We start from the raw sequence: 16919 nt of genomic DNA on the forward strand, positions 1-16919 counted from the left end.
CAGACAGCAGAGCGACTGAAAGCACAGGTTTCAGTATCTTCTGTGCTCCAAGTCCAACTCTGGCCCTTCTTAACTGTGTGACCTTGGACAAGACGCTTCTCCTACTTGATTTCCTCACCTACCTCTTACGAGCATGAAATGAGCTAACCCACGAAGGCCCCAAGTCCGGAACATTTTCAGTGCTCCTACTCTCAGGCCACCACCTCCCCATCACCTGCCCCGCCCCCCTTCTGTGACTGGGGGACCCGCTAAGTCCTGTTCATCCAGTCGGACTGGCTCTTCCAGAGCTGCCCACGAATGGCACTGGGAGCGCTGAGGCTTGTTGACAGGCACTTTTATTGAGAACTATACTTTTAGGAACAAAGCACAAAAATAATTCCTCCGACTTGGTTTCTGTGATTTTGCAGCGAGGAGCCTAGAAGGTGAACGGCCCCCTAACTTCCAGACTGATCAATGACCTTCCGTATCCACTTCTTCAGGCGGAACACGTGTGTGTAGAAGCCGTATTTTCCATCCCTGTCACAGCCTTCGCCCCATGAGACGATGCCCATTTGGTACCAGCGGTTGTTAAAGGGGCTCTGAGGAAGAGACGTGGGGATTCCAACAGAGTCAAGTCCAAGGCAGTGGCAGGCAACTCCTCCTGAAAACTGGGTCTGTGCTTACCCCCCCTGCACCCTCAGAAGATCCAGCCACCAGCTCCTGGCCTTCAGTGATGCTTACCTTCATGACAAAGGGTCCCCCGCTGTCGCCTTCACAAGCATCCCCTCGCTTCCCTTCATTGGGCTTGTAACCTTGAGAAAGAAGAGTAGAGCTCAGGCGCAGAGCTCGTGCTCCCTCCACTCCTCTGGAAGAGACAGCTGGCGAGTGTCCACTTGACCCTTTGTGGTCATCCTCGACTCCTCACTTCCTCACCCCTCACGTGCAGTCCTTATCACAGCTCTGTCTTCAGCACGCATCCCAGTCAGCTACTTCTCACCGCCTCCATCCCTGGTCACAGCACAGGCATCTCTCCCCTGAACTAGTTTGCCTATCTCACGCACGCGCACACACGCACACCATCATCATCACCGGAATACGGAAAACACCCAAACTTCAAGTCAATTGAGTATATTTAATGGGCATCTAATATTAACACTTATGTGGAGAGGAGAATGTAAATATCTACTAGATAAAAGAAGTGGGTAGAACTGAATTGGAACCTTGTAAATGACACCAAATCTACAAAATGAATGGATGACAACTAAAGAGATCCATACCAAGATACTAGGGAAACAAAAAATAAGAATAAAAAGCACCTTGGCTAATAAAAATTCTCCCCCCAAACAACTATGAAACAGAGGAAAACTAACTGAATGAAATTTCCTCAAGCAAAAGTGTAGGATGTAACAAAATACCTTGAATCAGACATCCAAAAATTTTATTTTTTATTTTTTTTAACGTTTATTTATTTTTGAGACAGAGAGAGACAGAGCATGAATGGGGAAGGGTCAGAGAGAGGGAGTCACAGAATCTGAAACAGGCTCCAGGCTCTGAGCTGTCAGCACAGAGCCCGACGCGGGGCTCGAACTCACGGACCGTGAGATCTTGACCTGAGCCGAAGTCGGACGTTTAACCGACTGAGCCACCCAGGCGCCCCCAGACATCCAAAAATTTTAAATAAATGGACAAATCAGTAGGAAGAAACACAAAGGGACTGAAGTAGAACTCAGACCAAAGAAGAAATCGGAGTCCCTTAAAAGAAAAATCAGACCTTGGAACAAAACTAATATGTATTATATAATCCAAGAAAACTTACAGAAATAAAATAAGATTAAAGGTATACATTGAAAGGATCCACATGGGGTAGCTGGCAAAAATGACCTGAAACACTCAGCTCTGGGACATATCCCAATAAAACTTCAAAGATGAAGGAAAAAAGCCTCCAAGCACAAAAGACCAAATACCTCACAAGTTCTAAAGAATTACACCAGCATCAGATTTTCAAAACCAACATACAAAGTAAGTAAGCAACAACAAAGCTATACTTCTTTTAAAAATTCAGGGAAGGAAAACGTAAGCCACGGATTTTATACACAGCCAATCAGAGCTTCCGGTGTCAAGACTACAGAAAAACAGTTAACAAACACAAACTCAAGAAATTCTACCACCATAACCGTTGTTGAAGAACCTGCTTCATCCAACCAAGAGATGAATGCTTTAGCAAAAGGGCTGATTAACTGTTCTGACAAGTAGAAAAATGAAGCTAAAAATATCAAAGATCCTGAAGAGGAGTGTAAACTCATTGATTGTTGTATAGCCAACAGGTGGGAGTTAAGAATTAATAGGTCATATAAGAAAAGAAGGAACAAAAGGCATTTCAAAAAGGTAGAAGCCCAAAGATAATCACTAGAACAAAAATGCAAACCTTCGTAAATATATATTTAAAAACACAAAGAAAAGATCACATGGGAAAAAATACAGCAAATGAAACATAATACACGTAATAATCACAAACTATGAATACAAATTCAATCATATCAATAAATGTGAATGGGCTTAACTCACTTAAAAAAGAAAAAGATTTCTTTTAATTCTTCCTCTCTTTTTTTTTTTTTAAGTTTATTTATTTTGAGAGAAAGAGCGTGAGCAGGGGAGGGACAGAGAGAGAGAGAGAGAGAGGGAGAGAGAGAGAGAGAGAGAGAGAGAGAATCCCAAGCAGGCTCCAGGCTCTGCGCAGAGCCCGATATGGGGCTCAATCTCACAATGGTGAGATCATGACCTGAGCCAAAATCAAGTCAGACATTTAACAGACTGAGCCAACCAGGTGCCCCTCCCCAAAAATGACTTTTAATTTGACTCACAAAGCAGGACCTAACTATGCTAGATATAAGAGACAAAACAAAATGATTCATAGAGGCTAAAGTTGGAGGGATGGACAAAGGTATATCAAGTGAATGGAAACAAAAAATGAGGAAGAAACAGTGATCCTGAAGTTGAAAATAATTTAAGGAAGTAGTACACTTTTAATGCTAAAAGCCACAATTCATAATGAATAAATATCAATTACCACTACCTGTGCTAAACAGCACAACAACCACATTTATAAAGAGACTGTAAGCAATGCGACGAGACAGAAATACATTAATAGAATTTAACACAAACTCAGTAAAAGATCAAGTGAACTGAAAATAAATAAGGATATAAATGACCTAAATAAGAGGGCACCTGGCTGGCTTAGTCAGTAGAGTCTGCGTCTCTTGGTCTTGGGGTTGCGAGTTCGAGCCCCACACTGGGTGTAGAGATTACTTAAAAATAAAATGTAAGGGCACCTGGGTGGTTCAGTCTGTTAAGCGTCCGACTTTGGCTCATGTCATGATCTCAGTTCGTGAGTTCAAGCCCCGTGTCGGGCTCTGTGCTGACAGCTCAGAGCCTGGAGCCTGCTTCGGATTCTATGTCTGCCTCTCTCTCTACCCCTCCCCTGCTCACGCTCTGTGTCTCTCTGTCTCTCGATAATAAATAAACGTTAAAAAAAAATTATTAAAACACAATATATAAAATAAGGTGCTAAGGAGTAAAAAAAAAACATAATAGATTGTAGTACTCTAGAAAGATACAACATAGACTTGAGCAAATGGGCAGACATTTCTTGTCCTTGAAAAGAATGACATCAAAAAGATGTCACTTCTCCCTAAATTAATTTATAAATTTAACACAATCCCAACAAAAATATCCATAGGCTTTTTTTTTTTTAATGGAGCTAGACAAATTGATACCAAAGTTCATACAGAAAAACAAACATGCAAGAATTGCCAGGAAAACACTGGAAAAGAAAAACAGGAGGCAACAAACCCTACCAGATATTAAAACATACGCTAAAGTCTCTATAATTAAAACAAGACAGTACTTTAATAGAATAGACAACAGACCAGGAGAACCAAATAGAATGTCTTTGAATAGAAACAGATTTGAATACAAATAGAGCCTAGTATGTGACAAGTGTGACATCTCAAATCACTGGGGCAGAGGCGCCTGGCTGGCTCAGTTGGTACAGCACATGACTCCTGGTCCTGGGGTTGTGCATTTAAGCCCCACGCTGGGGGTAGAGCTTACTTAAAAAAAAAAAAAAATCAAATCACTGGGCAAAGATAGAATTTTTAATAAATGGTGTGGGGACAGCTGGTTAGCCATTTGGACAAAGAGAAGTTAGATCCATACCTTGCATCATACCCAAGAATAGACTCCAAATGACTCAGGGGTCCAAGTGTAGAAAAATGAAACTAAGTACCAGAAGAAAACATGAGTGAATTTCTCTATGACCTGGATGTAAGGAAAGTTTTTCTAACTCCATCAAAATCCAGACGCAATAAAATATTAATACCTTTGGCTACCTAAAGAAAATTTTTAATTAGAAATAGTAAAAGGTTGGGGCGCCTGGGTGGCTCAGTCGGTTAAGCGCCCGACTTCAGCTCAGGTCATGATCTCACGGTCTGTGAGTTCGAGCCCCGCGTCGGGCTCTGTGCTGACAGCTTGGAGCCTGGGGCCTGTGTCTGCGTCTCTCTGACCCTCCCCCGTTCATGCTCTGTCTTTCTCTGTCTCAAAAATAAATAAACATTAAAAAAAATTTTTTTTTCAAGAAACGGTAAAAGGTTATAAACATTAAAAACCGAACTGGGAGAAAATATTTGCAACATATATCACAAAGGCCTATACTGCCAATACATGAAGAACTCTCAACAATTGACGGGAAAGGGACAAAAAATGGGCAAAAAACCCATGAATAATTCATAAAAAATACTATAAAAATGGTCCTCAAGCATCTGAAAAGATGTTCAATTGCAAAATATTGACAACAATCTAAATGCCCCCACACAGGAAACAGTTGAACAAGCTATGGTGCGTCTACATAATGGACTACATGGTGTGGCTTTTTTTTTTTTTTTTTTTTTTTTTTTAAAAATAAGAAAAAAAAGGGGCACCGGGGTAGCTCAGTCAGTTAAGCATCTGGGACTCTTGATTTCGACTCAGGTCATGATCTCACAGTTTGTGAGTTTGAGCCCTGCATCAGGCTCTGTGCTGATGGTGTGGAGCCTGCTTGGGATTCCTCTCCCTCTCGCTCTCTGCCCCTCCCCACCTCAAAAATAAACAAAACATTAAAAAAAAAAAAAAAAAAGGAATAAGGAAAAAAAAGTCTATAACCAATATGGAGTGAATTTCCAGGATATATAAACTGAAAAAAGCAGGGTGCCTGGGTACCAGGGTGCCTCAGTCCATTAAGCGTCTGACTCCTAATTTCAGCTCAGGTTATAATCTCACGGTTTGTGGGTTTGAACCCCACGTCAGTCTCTGCACCGACAGTGCAGAGCCTGCTTGGAATTCTCTCTTTCTCACTCTCTCCCTCTCCTGCTCTCTCTCTCTCTCAAAATGGTTAAGTATCCAACTCTTGATTTCAGCTCAGGTCATGATTTCACGGTTCATGGGTTCAAGCCCCACATCGCCTGGAGTTTGCTTTTGATTCTGTGTCTCCCTCTCTCTCTGCCCCTCCCATGCTCATGCTCTGCCTCTCTCTCAAAAATAAACAATAAAATTTTTTTTTAATTTTTTAAAGTTTTTGTAAAAAGTGAAAAAAGCAAAATACAAAAGAATGTCTACAGCATGCTACAGTGTGTGTAAAAAGAGGGAAATAAAAGGGGCGCCTGGGTGGCTTAGTTGGTTGAGCATCCGACTCCGGCTCAGGTCATGATCTCGTAGTTCATGAGTTCCAGCCCCGCGTCGGGTTCTGTGCTGACAGCTCAGAGCCTAAAGCCTGGTTCAGATTCTGTGTCTCCCTCTCTCTCTCTGCCCCTGTCCCCACTCACGCTTTCTCTCTCAAAAATAAATAAACATTTTTTAAAAATTTTAAAAAGGGGTGTTTGGGTGGCTCAGTCAGTTGAGCCTCTGACTTCAGCTCAGGTCATGATCTCAGTTTGTGGGTTCGAGCTCCACATCGGGCTCTGTGCTAACAGCTCAGAGCCTGGATCCTGCTTGGGTTTCCATGTCTCCCTCTCTCTCTATCCCTTCCCTGCTCGTGCTCTCTCTCAAAAATGAATATACAATAAAAAAAATTTTTTTTTAATTAAAACAAAGCGGGGGAATAAAATACATATGTGTCTGCTCATTTGTGCTAAAAGAAACACAGGAAGAAAAAAAAACCACAAACTACTGCTATGGGGTGACTAACAGCCTGGATGGCAATGGAGTGGAAAGGATAAGGGGGTAAAAGGATAGAAGGGAAAGGGGAGTGTCACTGTCTGAGTTTCAGAAGCATGTTAATACTCCAAAAATAAAAATGACAAAGATGGGATTCAACAAAGTTGAATACAATTAGAAACTAAGCCTAACTGTATTTTAAATAAAAACACAGAGAAGGGAAGAAAAAACTAACCCATGTTACTTGAGAGAGAGACAGCATGAGCAGAGGAAGAGAGTCAAAGGGGGGGAGAGAATGAGAATCCCAAGCAGGCTCCATGCTGTCCACATAGAGCCCAATGCAGGGCTCGATCCCAAAAACTATGAGATCTTGACCTGAGCCAAAAATCAAGAGTCTGACGTTCAACCAACTGAACCACCCAGATACCTCCCAAGTTACTTTTGAACACAGCATTTCAACTATGTATCCGTAGGCTGAAGACAGAAACACTGTGAAGAAATGCTGATCCTTAGTAGGATTGTTTTTCACTGTGAGATGGATGGGTGATTCTGAAACAATGTATTCTAGTATTGATCAAATAAGTTAGTATCATATGAATAATAGGAGTCAAATTTCTCCCTACAACAGAGAGTTACAAATATGGAAAGGGAGAAACTAAAATTAATCCTGCTGGATTGCAGTAGGCAGGTTCAGATATAGAAACTGATAGATGATAGAAAGAAAAATCAATCTAGATGTTGGTGTATGCATAATACACACGTTTTCTAGATCTGTCTGCTGAGAGGACATAGAAGCAATGACATCCCAGTAGCAATGTGCACACCTAGCACCCAGATCTTGGTTTCTAAGCACTGTTCTCCACTAGAAAGAAGGTGGGTTGAATCTGGAATATCTCACTCTGCCAATGTAAGAAAGTACTCAGGAATGACAGGGACATCAAAAGTCACAGAAGCCAGGCTGAAGGGACTCCCGCTGGCCAAACTTGGCAAATTTGAAAATCAAAATAAATAATGATAGTAGCAAATTATAGCCCTTAGAATAAAGACCCAGGAGTCCACACTGACAGAATGAAAGAAAGGAGAGGGCTCCCTTACAATGAAATAACTAATAAATGTAGAAGGAAAGACAGAATTAGAAAATCACCATTAGGCAGCCCTCCAGAGTTGGAAGAATGGTTTGATGAGAAACAGAATACATAGTGTCAAAGTTTCTCCCCACAAGATAGTTATTAGCAGAACCTCAGAGTGAGAAACTGGCCAGATGCAGACACTACCTTAACCAAGAAGTCAGAGTTAATCTCACCAGGTATGGGACAAATTGATGTCACACGTCTGCTAACGGAGCAGACTTAGAAGGACACAGCATGGCTTAGCCTGAATCTGATCACAAGGAAACCAAAACCTTAGATAAACTGAACTGAGAGCCAAGTTACAGATTCACTGGGCTGCACTTGCCAAATATGTCCAAGCCATGGAAGACAAAGAAAAAAGATTGACAACTAAAGACGGTGTGTGACCCTGGATTGGATCCAGATGAGAAAAACCTTTTCCCCCTTTGCCTTAGAAGACATTAGTAAGTAGGACAACTGGAAAACATTTGAATAAGGTGCACAGATTAAATAATGGTATTATATCATTATTAATTTCCTGATTTTAACAATTGTACTTGTTATGTTAGAGAACATCTTTGTTTTTTGGATCTATTCAACTATGTGGGTAAAAAGGCATATGTATAATTTACTGTCAGTGTGTGTATATGTGTTTATATGTCTATAAATACACACACAAAGTGGGGGACAGAATCTTGATGACAGTATACAGGAATTCTTTGAATTATTTTTGTGACTTTTCTATGAGTCTGAAATCACACTAAAAAAAAATTTTTTTTTTTAAAGTAAGTTCTGTGCCCAATGTAGGGCTTGAACTCATGACCCTGAGATCAAGAGTCCCATGCTCCACCAACTAAGCCAGCCAAGCACCCCTAAACTAAAAATTTTTAATTAAGTTAAACCATCTATTCACCTGTCCCCAACCCTCCAAAACTTCCTATCTCAATAAAAGCCAAAGTCCTTCAAGGCCCTAAAAGAAGTGCCCATCTATGGCTGCCTCCCTCCCTCCCCTCATCTACTGCTGCCCTGCCTATGTTTCCTGCACTCCAGCCACACTAGCCTCCCTGTTGTTCCTCAGACACACTAAGCACACTCCCACCCCAGGGCCTTTGAACCTACTCTCCCCTCACCCTGAAGTGCACTTCCCCTAGACTGGCTCTTCTTCACTTCTAGTTTCTTTTCAGAGAGACCTTCTCCAGCCTTGACCAACCACTCTCTTTAGCCTACCCTGTCCCCATCTCTCTCTCCCTTACTCTGCTTGATTTTTCTTCCTAGCAGAGGTTGCTATTCTACATCTGTTTACGGACACTCTCTCCTAGGAAGGGAGCTCTCTGAGGACACAGGCATTGTGCTTGGGTCCTTGTTGTATACTGTAGAATATTGATCACAAAAGGCATTCAATAAATATTTGCTGAATGACTGAACAAATGGCTTTTCCTCCACCCATGGCCTCATGCTGTGTGGACTTATGTCTATCAACAACTTAACCAGTGACTAGCACACCTAGTAGTTTATAATATAAATATCACACACACACACACACACACACACACACACACACACAATCTAATCTAACCCTCACACTACCTTACAGGATAGAGACTTTCATCTCCATTTTACAGAGGAAGAGACTGAGCCTCCGAGAGGTTATGCAACTTTGCCCGAAGCCATTTGGCTTGTAAGTGACCAGATCCAGGATTGGAATAGGCCTGCGCCCTTCACATGTCTCAGTCCCCCCACCCTGAGGCCCAGAAGCGCCCGGGGGACTTGCCAGCACAGAACATGTTGTCCGTGATGCGGATCCTGGTGGACGCCCTGCAGACCGGCTGCTCCACAAGTGGCAAGTTCACCACCTGCAGGACGCTGGGCTGTACCTCACCAACACTGGCCGTCCACGTCTCCTTCAGGTTGCCCCAGCCTGTCACCCGCCCTTTGTATCCAGTCTGGATCAGTCTTTGGGGAAAGGAGAAGGACCTTGTGAGAACTGGCCCCTCCAGGAGCCCCCTGGCCTCAACACTCCCTTGGAGACCCGAATCTAAAACACCGGCGCAGAAAGAACTTCTGGGTTTACTCTGAGCCCCCGAGGCCTGGAAGGGGAAGGAACTTCTGCGAGGCTGCAGTGTCCCCCAGGCCCAGAACCCAGCCCGGAGACCCCCCACCCCCCGAACCCCACCTGGCCACTGTGTCCTTGTCAGGCAGGCACACGGGGTGGATGTAGCTGCTGAAGGTGATGGGCTTCTTGAGCTTCAGCAGGGCAATGTCGCGGTCCAGGTTTTCCCTCCAGTTGTACCTGGGGTGGATGTAGATCTTTTCCAGCATGGAGATCTTTTCAATGCTTCGTTCGTACCTGCGCAAACCCCAACAGGGAGACGGAGAAGCTGTAAGCCACCTGGTGGGGGGCAGCCAGTCCCTGAGAAGAGAAACCGCCTGCCCTCGGGGTCCAGGAAAGGGGCCACCCTCAGGCCACCAGTGAAGGGAGAGCACTGGCTCCTGCCCTGGCAGCATCTTCCGGCCTGAAGCTGCTCAGGGCTTTGGAGTCAAAGAGTCTAGGCAGGTGGGGGAGGAATGCAGGCTGCAGGCCCTGGTCCAAACAGTCTCTGTTCACAGCTCACACTTGGGCCCCGTCCTGGTGCCTGGAGGGGAGATGGAGACTGGCCAGGATTTCATTCTCTGCAAAGCCTTAGTTTCTCTGTCCCCAGCTCCAAACCTCAGCTGAGACATGGCCAAATGGACCTCACAGCAGAGACTGCTGGGTGTTCTACTGTGGGACATGTACAGATATATCCCACATGCCCCAGAGCCACCAGAGCCCCTCACCATCACTCTGAAGGACTCTGAGCCCTGGCAGACATCCATGGGCCCCCATCCTGTACCTGGTGCGGGAGTGCTTGCCAATGCGCACCAGAAGGTCATTCTCGGTGAAGTTCTTGTCCCAAGGCGGGTACAGGAGGCAGTGGGCAGCGGTGAGGACCCAGCGGTCACTAATGAGGCTAGCCCCACACAGCAGTTCCTGGGGACTCTTCCGGAAAAGCATTACCTGCCTGGGAGGGGGAGTGGGCAGCATTAGGAGCTAGGTGGGCTGCCTCTCCACATGCCCTAAAGTAGAAAAGTCCCAGGTTTAAGAACTAACTGGACAGGGGTGCCTGGGTGGCTCAGTCGGTTAAATGTCCGACTTTGGCTCAGGTCATTATCTCTCTGCACCTGATCTCGCGGTTGGTGAGTTCAAGCTCAGAGCCTGGAGCCTGCTTCGGATTCTGTATCTCCCTCTCTCTCTGCCCCTCCCACACTCATGCTCTGTTTCTGTCTCAAAAATAAATAAACATTAAACACACACCCATACACACACACACACACACACACACACACAACAACTGGACAGAGCTGCCTGCTAGGCCTAGAACCCAGCTTGATCTGGTTGCCCTTGAGAACTGGAGCCTCCACATGACCCCAAGGGGCTGCCTCCTGATATCTGCACCCTCCCCAGCTTCTGCAGGTCCAGAATTTGCACAGCCTGGCATAGCTCTGGGGTCAGAGAAACTGACTCAAGTAGGCAGACCCCTTAAGCTCTCTGGGCCTCAGCTTCACCCTCTGCGTGTAAGAAGCAATACCCCCAATCTCAGAGGAGTGTCAGCTGTCCTGAGCTGGGAAGCCCAGGCCTGTGAGGTAAGAGTGCCCCGGCGGGTGTCCCCACAGTCTCCCCCCCCCCCCAGGCTGTCCCCACGACGCACCAGGGTGCAGTGCCAATCTCTGCGTCCCAACCCTCCACGATGCGCCCGTCGATGTAGGAATCCAGAAGCTCCTTTTCTGTTTTGTCCTTCAACGACTTCTTCTCGAACAGAGGCCGCAGCCCACAGTCTGCACAGCAAGCCCGGTGTGAGGAACCGAGCTGTGCCCCGAGCCCCACGCCTCTCCCCACCCCGCCGCCGCCACCACCTCACCTGCCTCCCCGGCGCCGAAGGTCTTCTCGTTAAAGAAGGTCTGGAACTCCTCGGCCGTGGTGCGTCCCTCGATGGGCGCGTCCAGGTCCTCGGCCAGCCTGTCGCCCACGTCTTCCACCGGCTCCTCTGCGGAGAGCAGGCGCGGCTGAGGCCGGGCCAGCCTGTGCGCAGCCCCTTCTTAGCCTCCCCAGCACCACCCCCCCTCCCCGGGCGGCCTCGGAGGCCCTTGGGCAAGAGGCTGAGAGCCCAGCACACCACGGCCTCGGGAACTCTGCGTCGGGCCCGAGCAGGTTCACCTGCGCGTGGGGCCAGACCGGCCCTGCCGCCGGGAGGAGGCGCTGCCGCGGACCGCGCCCCCTAGCGGCGGGGCAGCCCTGAGTCAGAAGAGGCGCTGCTCGGCTCCGCCCCCAGGCTCCGCCCCCAGCCTCAGGCTCCCCGGCCCCGCCTCACCGCAGTACTCCAGGTTGCAGTACTCGAAGTCACCAGGCTCCCCGGACACATAACACCACACGCCCTCCTCATCCCCGTCCGGGTTGCGGCAGAAGTTCTCCTCCAGCGGCACCAAAGGGTTGAAGTCCTGGTTCTTGCTCAGGGCCTTGGCCTGACTGCTGTCCCAGGCCAGGCAGGGGGACCCATGTGTGGTCACCGCCAGGCGACCGTGGTAGTACCGGCCACGCTCAGGGATGCAGGAGTCCGATGGAGGTGGCAGATTCACCGTGGAGTTTCTGGAGCGTGGGGTCGGCTGTACAGTGACGCCCCCCTGGCCTGGTGGGTGGGGAGGCAGGGGAGCAGGGTGGGTGGAACCACACGTGGAGCCAGACGCATAGGGTTTGACTCCCTGCCTTGCAACCTTCTTCCTATGTGATCTCAGGTCACTTGACCTCTCTGAGCTTCACTTTGCTTGCCTATAAAAGGGGTGACTAATGCCATTCTTGCAGGGGTGTTGAGAAATTTAAACAAAATACATACTGTAAGGGTGGGGTGCAACATGGGCCAGAAATAGCAACTAGGTTTCACCTCCTGGGCTATCTGCCACCTGTTCGTAGTGGCTGCCTGGAGTATTTAAAGAAGGATTCTATTTTTATAGGGGCACAGCAGGAAAGGTAGCTGGGCTGAGTGAGGATGCCTGCAACGTGGGGGCAGGGGGCAGGCTTGTGTAATGGTAGCTGCTTTTGTTACCATGACTAGTAATTTGCTGTAAATCCCAGGATCAAGTATTGGGTCCAACAGGAATGCATGAAAGACAAAGAACACCAATCCATATTTGGTGGACGAATTCTTTACCCCTGCCTGGCTCCACATCTTTTGCCCTGTGATTTTATAGGCAAAGGTGTACTTGTCCACCTGGTGACTTTGGCCTTGATCATGTGGCTCACCCTGGCCAATGGAATGTGACAGACTGATACCCCAGCTATGAGTCTAGGCCTGAGACACACTGTGTGTTTCTACTCAGTTTTGTACCTCTACCGTCATCTTAGGAGATGGTGACTTTCAGCCTCAGCCCCAGGATGAGTAATGTGGAGCAGACCAGGATCCAACCCACCCAAGGAGCCAAGCTCAGGTGGACCCAATGTTTGAAGCCGAACCGGCAGCCAAGCCCAGCCTGCATAAATGGCTACCACAGACACAGGCAAGCACAGCTGAGATCAGCACAGCACCCAAGCTGACCCTCAGACACATAAGAAATAAATGCTTATTGGTGTAAGCCCCTGAGCTTTTGTGGCTGGTTGTGATTTTGTGGGTGTTTGCGGCTTATGATGGCTAGAGCTAACTGACACATCATGCAAAAGAATAACAACAGAATCACTCTGGGCTGGACATATGAGGCTGGACGTAAAGCACTCTGTAGTGCTCAGAAAAGGGCCCATGGACTGAAATGGTTAAGGAGGGCATCCTGAAGGGAAGAGAGCCTCAAGCAGGAAGGAAAGCATTTTTGGAATGAGCCACAGCCTGGGTCATAAGGAAGCAAAGACAGGGGAGGCAGGTCAGGTCAGCTCTCTCTGGTCTGCTGACTTCACTGACCCACAGGCCCAAATATGTTATAAATATCTAACCCATGCCTAAAGGTAGCCAGGCTCTCACTTCCTGTCCCAGGCTGCTAGGCACCTGAGTCTTGGCCATGAGCTGCCTACTCATCCCCAGCTCACCACAGATGGGGATGCTGCACTCTTCCCTCCGCACGGTGGGGTCTGTAGTATAGCACCAGGGCCCAGTGGTGCTGCCATCTGGGTTGCGGCAGAAATTCTCCTTCAGGTCGGCCCCAGGGTGGGTGGTATAGTTGATTCTGGAATAGGGAATTGCTCAGCAGAGGCCATGCCCCCCCCACCCCCGCCCAATGTCTCCTAGCCCCATATGCTCAGCCCCGCTGGCAACAGGCCTACCCATCACTCACTCAGGCTTATGTGGGTAACGACTCCTCCATAGCTGGCACTCGATGCCTGACCGGGTGAAGTTCACATTCCCTCGGTAATTCATACCCAGACCTTCAGCACAGTTACCTGCAGAGACCCCAGCCCACATCTCTTACCCTGAGGATCTGTCCCCTCTCCCACTTAGCAAAGCTCTGTCTGTCTACCTCCTCCAAACTACTTCTGCTCCACAACCGTTAACCTGCATTTCCTCAGCCACCTCCTCTGTACCCAGCAGTTCACCAATCTATTTAACAATACTCACCTAAAATTCACTGAGTACCCACCATGTGACACCCATGTGACAGACACTGTGCCAGGTACTAAGGACATTGTGAATAGTAAGACATAGTCAGGGTAGGTGCCTGCCCTCGTGGAGCTTATAATCAGTGGCTCCTCAGGGCCAGTAGGATGACAAAGTGAACAAGGTCCTTCTAATCTTGCCCTGGTCTATCTGTCCTGTTATCTTAGCTCCTCATGCATCAGGGCCTTTGCACATGCTGTTTCCTTTGCCTTGGAATGCTCTTTGGTTGGTTCATCAGTGCTTCCCACAAATTTAGGTGGAACTCTGCCTCTTCTGGGGGGCTGTCCCTGATTCTGCCAGCAAACTAAATGTTCCTTCTCCTGGCATTGTCTTGGCACCCGGAATAGAGCTTTTCCAGCAATCACACTGATATTTTGTATTTTTGTTTCCCTACGAGACTGTGAGATCCTTGGCTCTCTTAAAATCCCCAGCACTCAACATAGTGCCTGGTATGTAGCAGAAGCTTAGTAAAATGTCTGTTGAATAAGTTCTTTAACAAATAAAAGGCCAATGGTTAAAGAGTTATTGTTAAGAGCTAGGGTCTGTTGTTATATAAAAGATGTATTCAGAATGCTGTGGAGGAGGGAGGAGGCTCCTTGCAGGCTTAGCAAGGTGATGGCTTTGAACTAGTCCTTGAAGGATAGGCATGTTTTCAGTAAGTGGTGACAATTGCTCCAGGGGAAGATGACAATGAAAGCAAAGGCCAGGAAGAAGAAACATCTTGGCATGCACAGAGAAGTGCTTGCTGTCTGAGTAGCTGGGGGTCTGGGTCTACGGTTGGTACAATGGGAGATAAGGCTGGAAGGGAAGGTTAAGGCCAGACCTGCAAAGTTTGCCAGGCTAACAAGCCTGTGCTTTATTCTGGGGGCAATGGGCACCCCTCAACGTCCTGAAGAATGAATGTGACATCATCAGAGCTCTGCCCTGGGAACCTGGGGAAGACGGACTGGCATGGACGGAGGCTTGGATGAGAATAGGCCTTAAATATGAATTCATTATCTATTCATTCATTTGTTCCTCCAACATTAATCATCTAATTCATTGCTGGGTACAGAGCCAGGTGTAAAGATACATCCTTGACCACAGGAACAGAAAGGCAAGGTCAGGTGCTAGAGGCCACCACTGCTAGGCCACAAACCTTAACCCACCCGACCTCGCTCTTCTCCCAGGCTGCTTGCTCACATCCTGCCCCCCACCCGCGCATTAGCTCCTCACCTTCCAGACATTCCACGAGCTTGTCTCGAGGTTTCCTCACTGACTCACAAGCTGGAAAAGACCCAGAAACTTTTGGGATTGGGGTGGGGACAGGATGGGCTCAAGTAGAGGGTGGGTGAGATGAAATGCAAAATCAGAGAGAGGGACAGGCAGATGGTAAGAAGGAAGGGAGGGAGGGAGGGAGGGAGGAAACAGGCATGGGTGGAGGGACGGATAGGTGCATGACCAGAAGATTCTCCAGAGTAGAACATCCTCTCACTGGGGTCCCCAGGACTTCCTTCCAAGAGCAAGCCCTTCCCAGTGCTCACCTGTGTACTTGGCCCAGAATACATCCTGAAAAATAAGGGCTGGCATGAGGTTGTGGCACATTCTGTTTTGTTTCATTTTGTTTTTCAATAGACTTTATATTTTCTCCTTAAACCTTCTTCTTTCTCTCACCCTGGTCACACAGGGGGCAGGCTCTGGGGAGGTTTGTGGTAGTTTTCCTATTTTTGTTTTCAGAAACACAAGCCCACTAAGGAGAGGAGTATTTGAGGAGAGGGGAGTCCCTCCCTCAACCAACCAAAACCATGGGTGGGCTAGACTGGAGAAAGGGGGTACGTGGGGCCCAGGCAGAGCCCTGGGGAAGGGAAAGGTTGCACCAAGCACCCAGAACCCCGAGGCCTCACCAGAGTCCCACACTCCACAGGCCACTGCTCCACCGCAGAAGAGCTGGAGCTGAGAGGCCATGTGGGCCAGGGCCAGGGCCCCCAGAGACCTCAGTGCACATGTGCAGACAGACATATGAAGACAGAGCAGCCCCTGATGGTCTGGAGCCTCACCAGGCCACCAGATCTTGACACAGCCGGGTGTCGAGCCCTCCAAGAAAGGCTGAGGTCGCTCATCTCCACAACCCAGTGAAATGGGGCCCAAGAGGACCTGAAGTTACCAATAGCTTAAGAGCCGAGGTGTCCCTTGCTGCCTCATTTGTGGTCCCAGAGCTGGGCCCGCCTGGATGACTCCTGCCCGCCCCCCCACCCTGCCGTGTAGCCGGCCTTCACCGTGGCAAAGGAAGACTCCAGGGCCTCAAAGGCCTCCTCGTAGCTGCACAGCTCCTCCACACACTCTCGCTCCAGGTTGCCCTTGCGCACTTCCTCCAGGAAGCCACTGTTGGCACGTCGGACCCGCTGGAGCAGCGATAGTGCTTGCTGAGGGGCCAGGAACACTGCAGGAGGAGGGGCGTGGGACAGCGGCCTCAGCGAGCCAGGCCGTCTTGGCCTCTGTGGTGGCAGGAAGCGAGCCTGGCTTGCCCCGCTGGCTTCCGAAAGGGATGCCTGGGATAGCAGCAGGACCCAAAAGGCTGCTATCAGTAGCCTACCAGCTCCTCTCCATTCACTGGACACCCCACTCCCCATCCTGAAGGAGGGGAGCAGTCACTGGACATCCAGACCTGAGCACTCGACTCCTTCCCTAAGCCGTATGCTGTAGGCTGAGACCCACTTGGGGTTGGCCCTGTGTTCTCGGTCAAGGCAGGAGACCCTGGCCCATGGGCCCATATCCCAGGCTATCAGCCTGTTCCACCTCCAAGCCCCTCTTACCATGCTGGCTGTGCACAAGGCTACACAGGGCAGCTAGGACCAGGCAGCCAGGTAACCACAGGCCTCGGATGTGCGCCATAGTGTGTCAGCTCCTGGAACTCTGAGGGCTTGTCCTGACCCCTCTGGGTTAATGTTGAACTAACATGAAGAAATCAGCCAAGAGGGAGAGGTCACCAAGTCAGGGCCATGGGACTAGTGGAGAT

General features: G+C 48.5%; 1 protein-coding gene across 1 annotated transcript; it reads right to left on the bottom strand.

The window, feature by feature from the left end:
- Positions 1–319: 319 nt before the first annotated feature.
- Positions 320–16819, bottom strand: F2 (coagulation factor II, thrombin). Its single transcript, XM_049617354.1, has 14 exons — positions 16717–16819; positions 16180–16343; positions 15448–15472; positions 15140–15190; positions 13605–13710; positions 13360–13496; positions 11663–11977; positions 11213–11338; positions 11003–11129; positions 10148–10315; positions 9448–9621; positions 9046–9227; positions 721–791; positions 320–578 (listed from the first exon to the last, which is right to left on the bottom strand). The coding sequence occupies exons 1-14, from the start codon at positions 16793–16795 to the stop codon at positions 435–437; spliced, it is 1869 nt and encodes a 622-aa protein (XP_049473311.1). The 5' UTR covers positions 16796–16819; the 3' UTR covers positions 320–434.
- Positions 16820–16919: the final 100 nt, after the last annotated feature.

The sequence above is a fragment of the Panthera uncia genome, chromosome D1 (assembly GCF_023721935.1).
Source record: "Panthera uncia isolate 11264 chromosome D1, Puncia_PCG_1.0, whole genome shotgun sequence".
Lineage (NCBI taxonomy): Eukaryota > Metazoa > Chordata > Mammalia > Carnivora > Felidae > Panthera > Panthera uncia.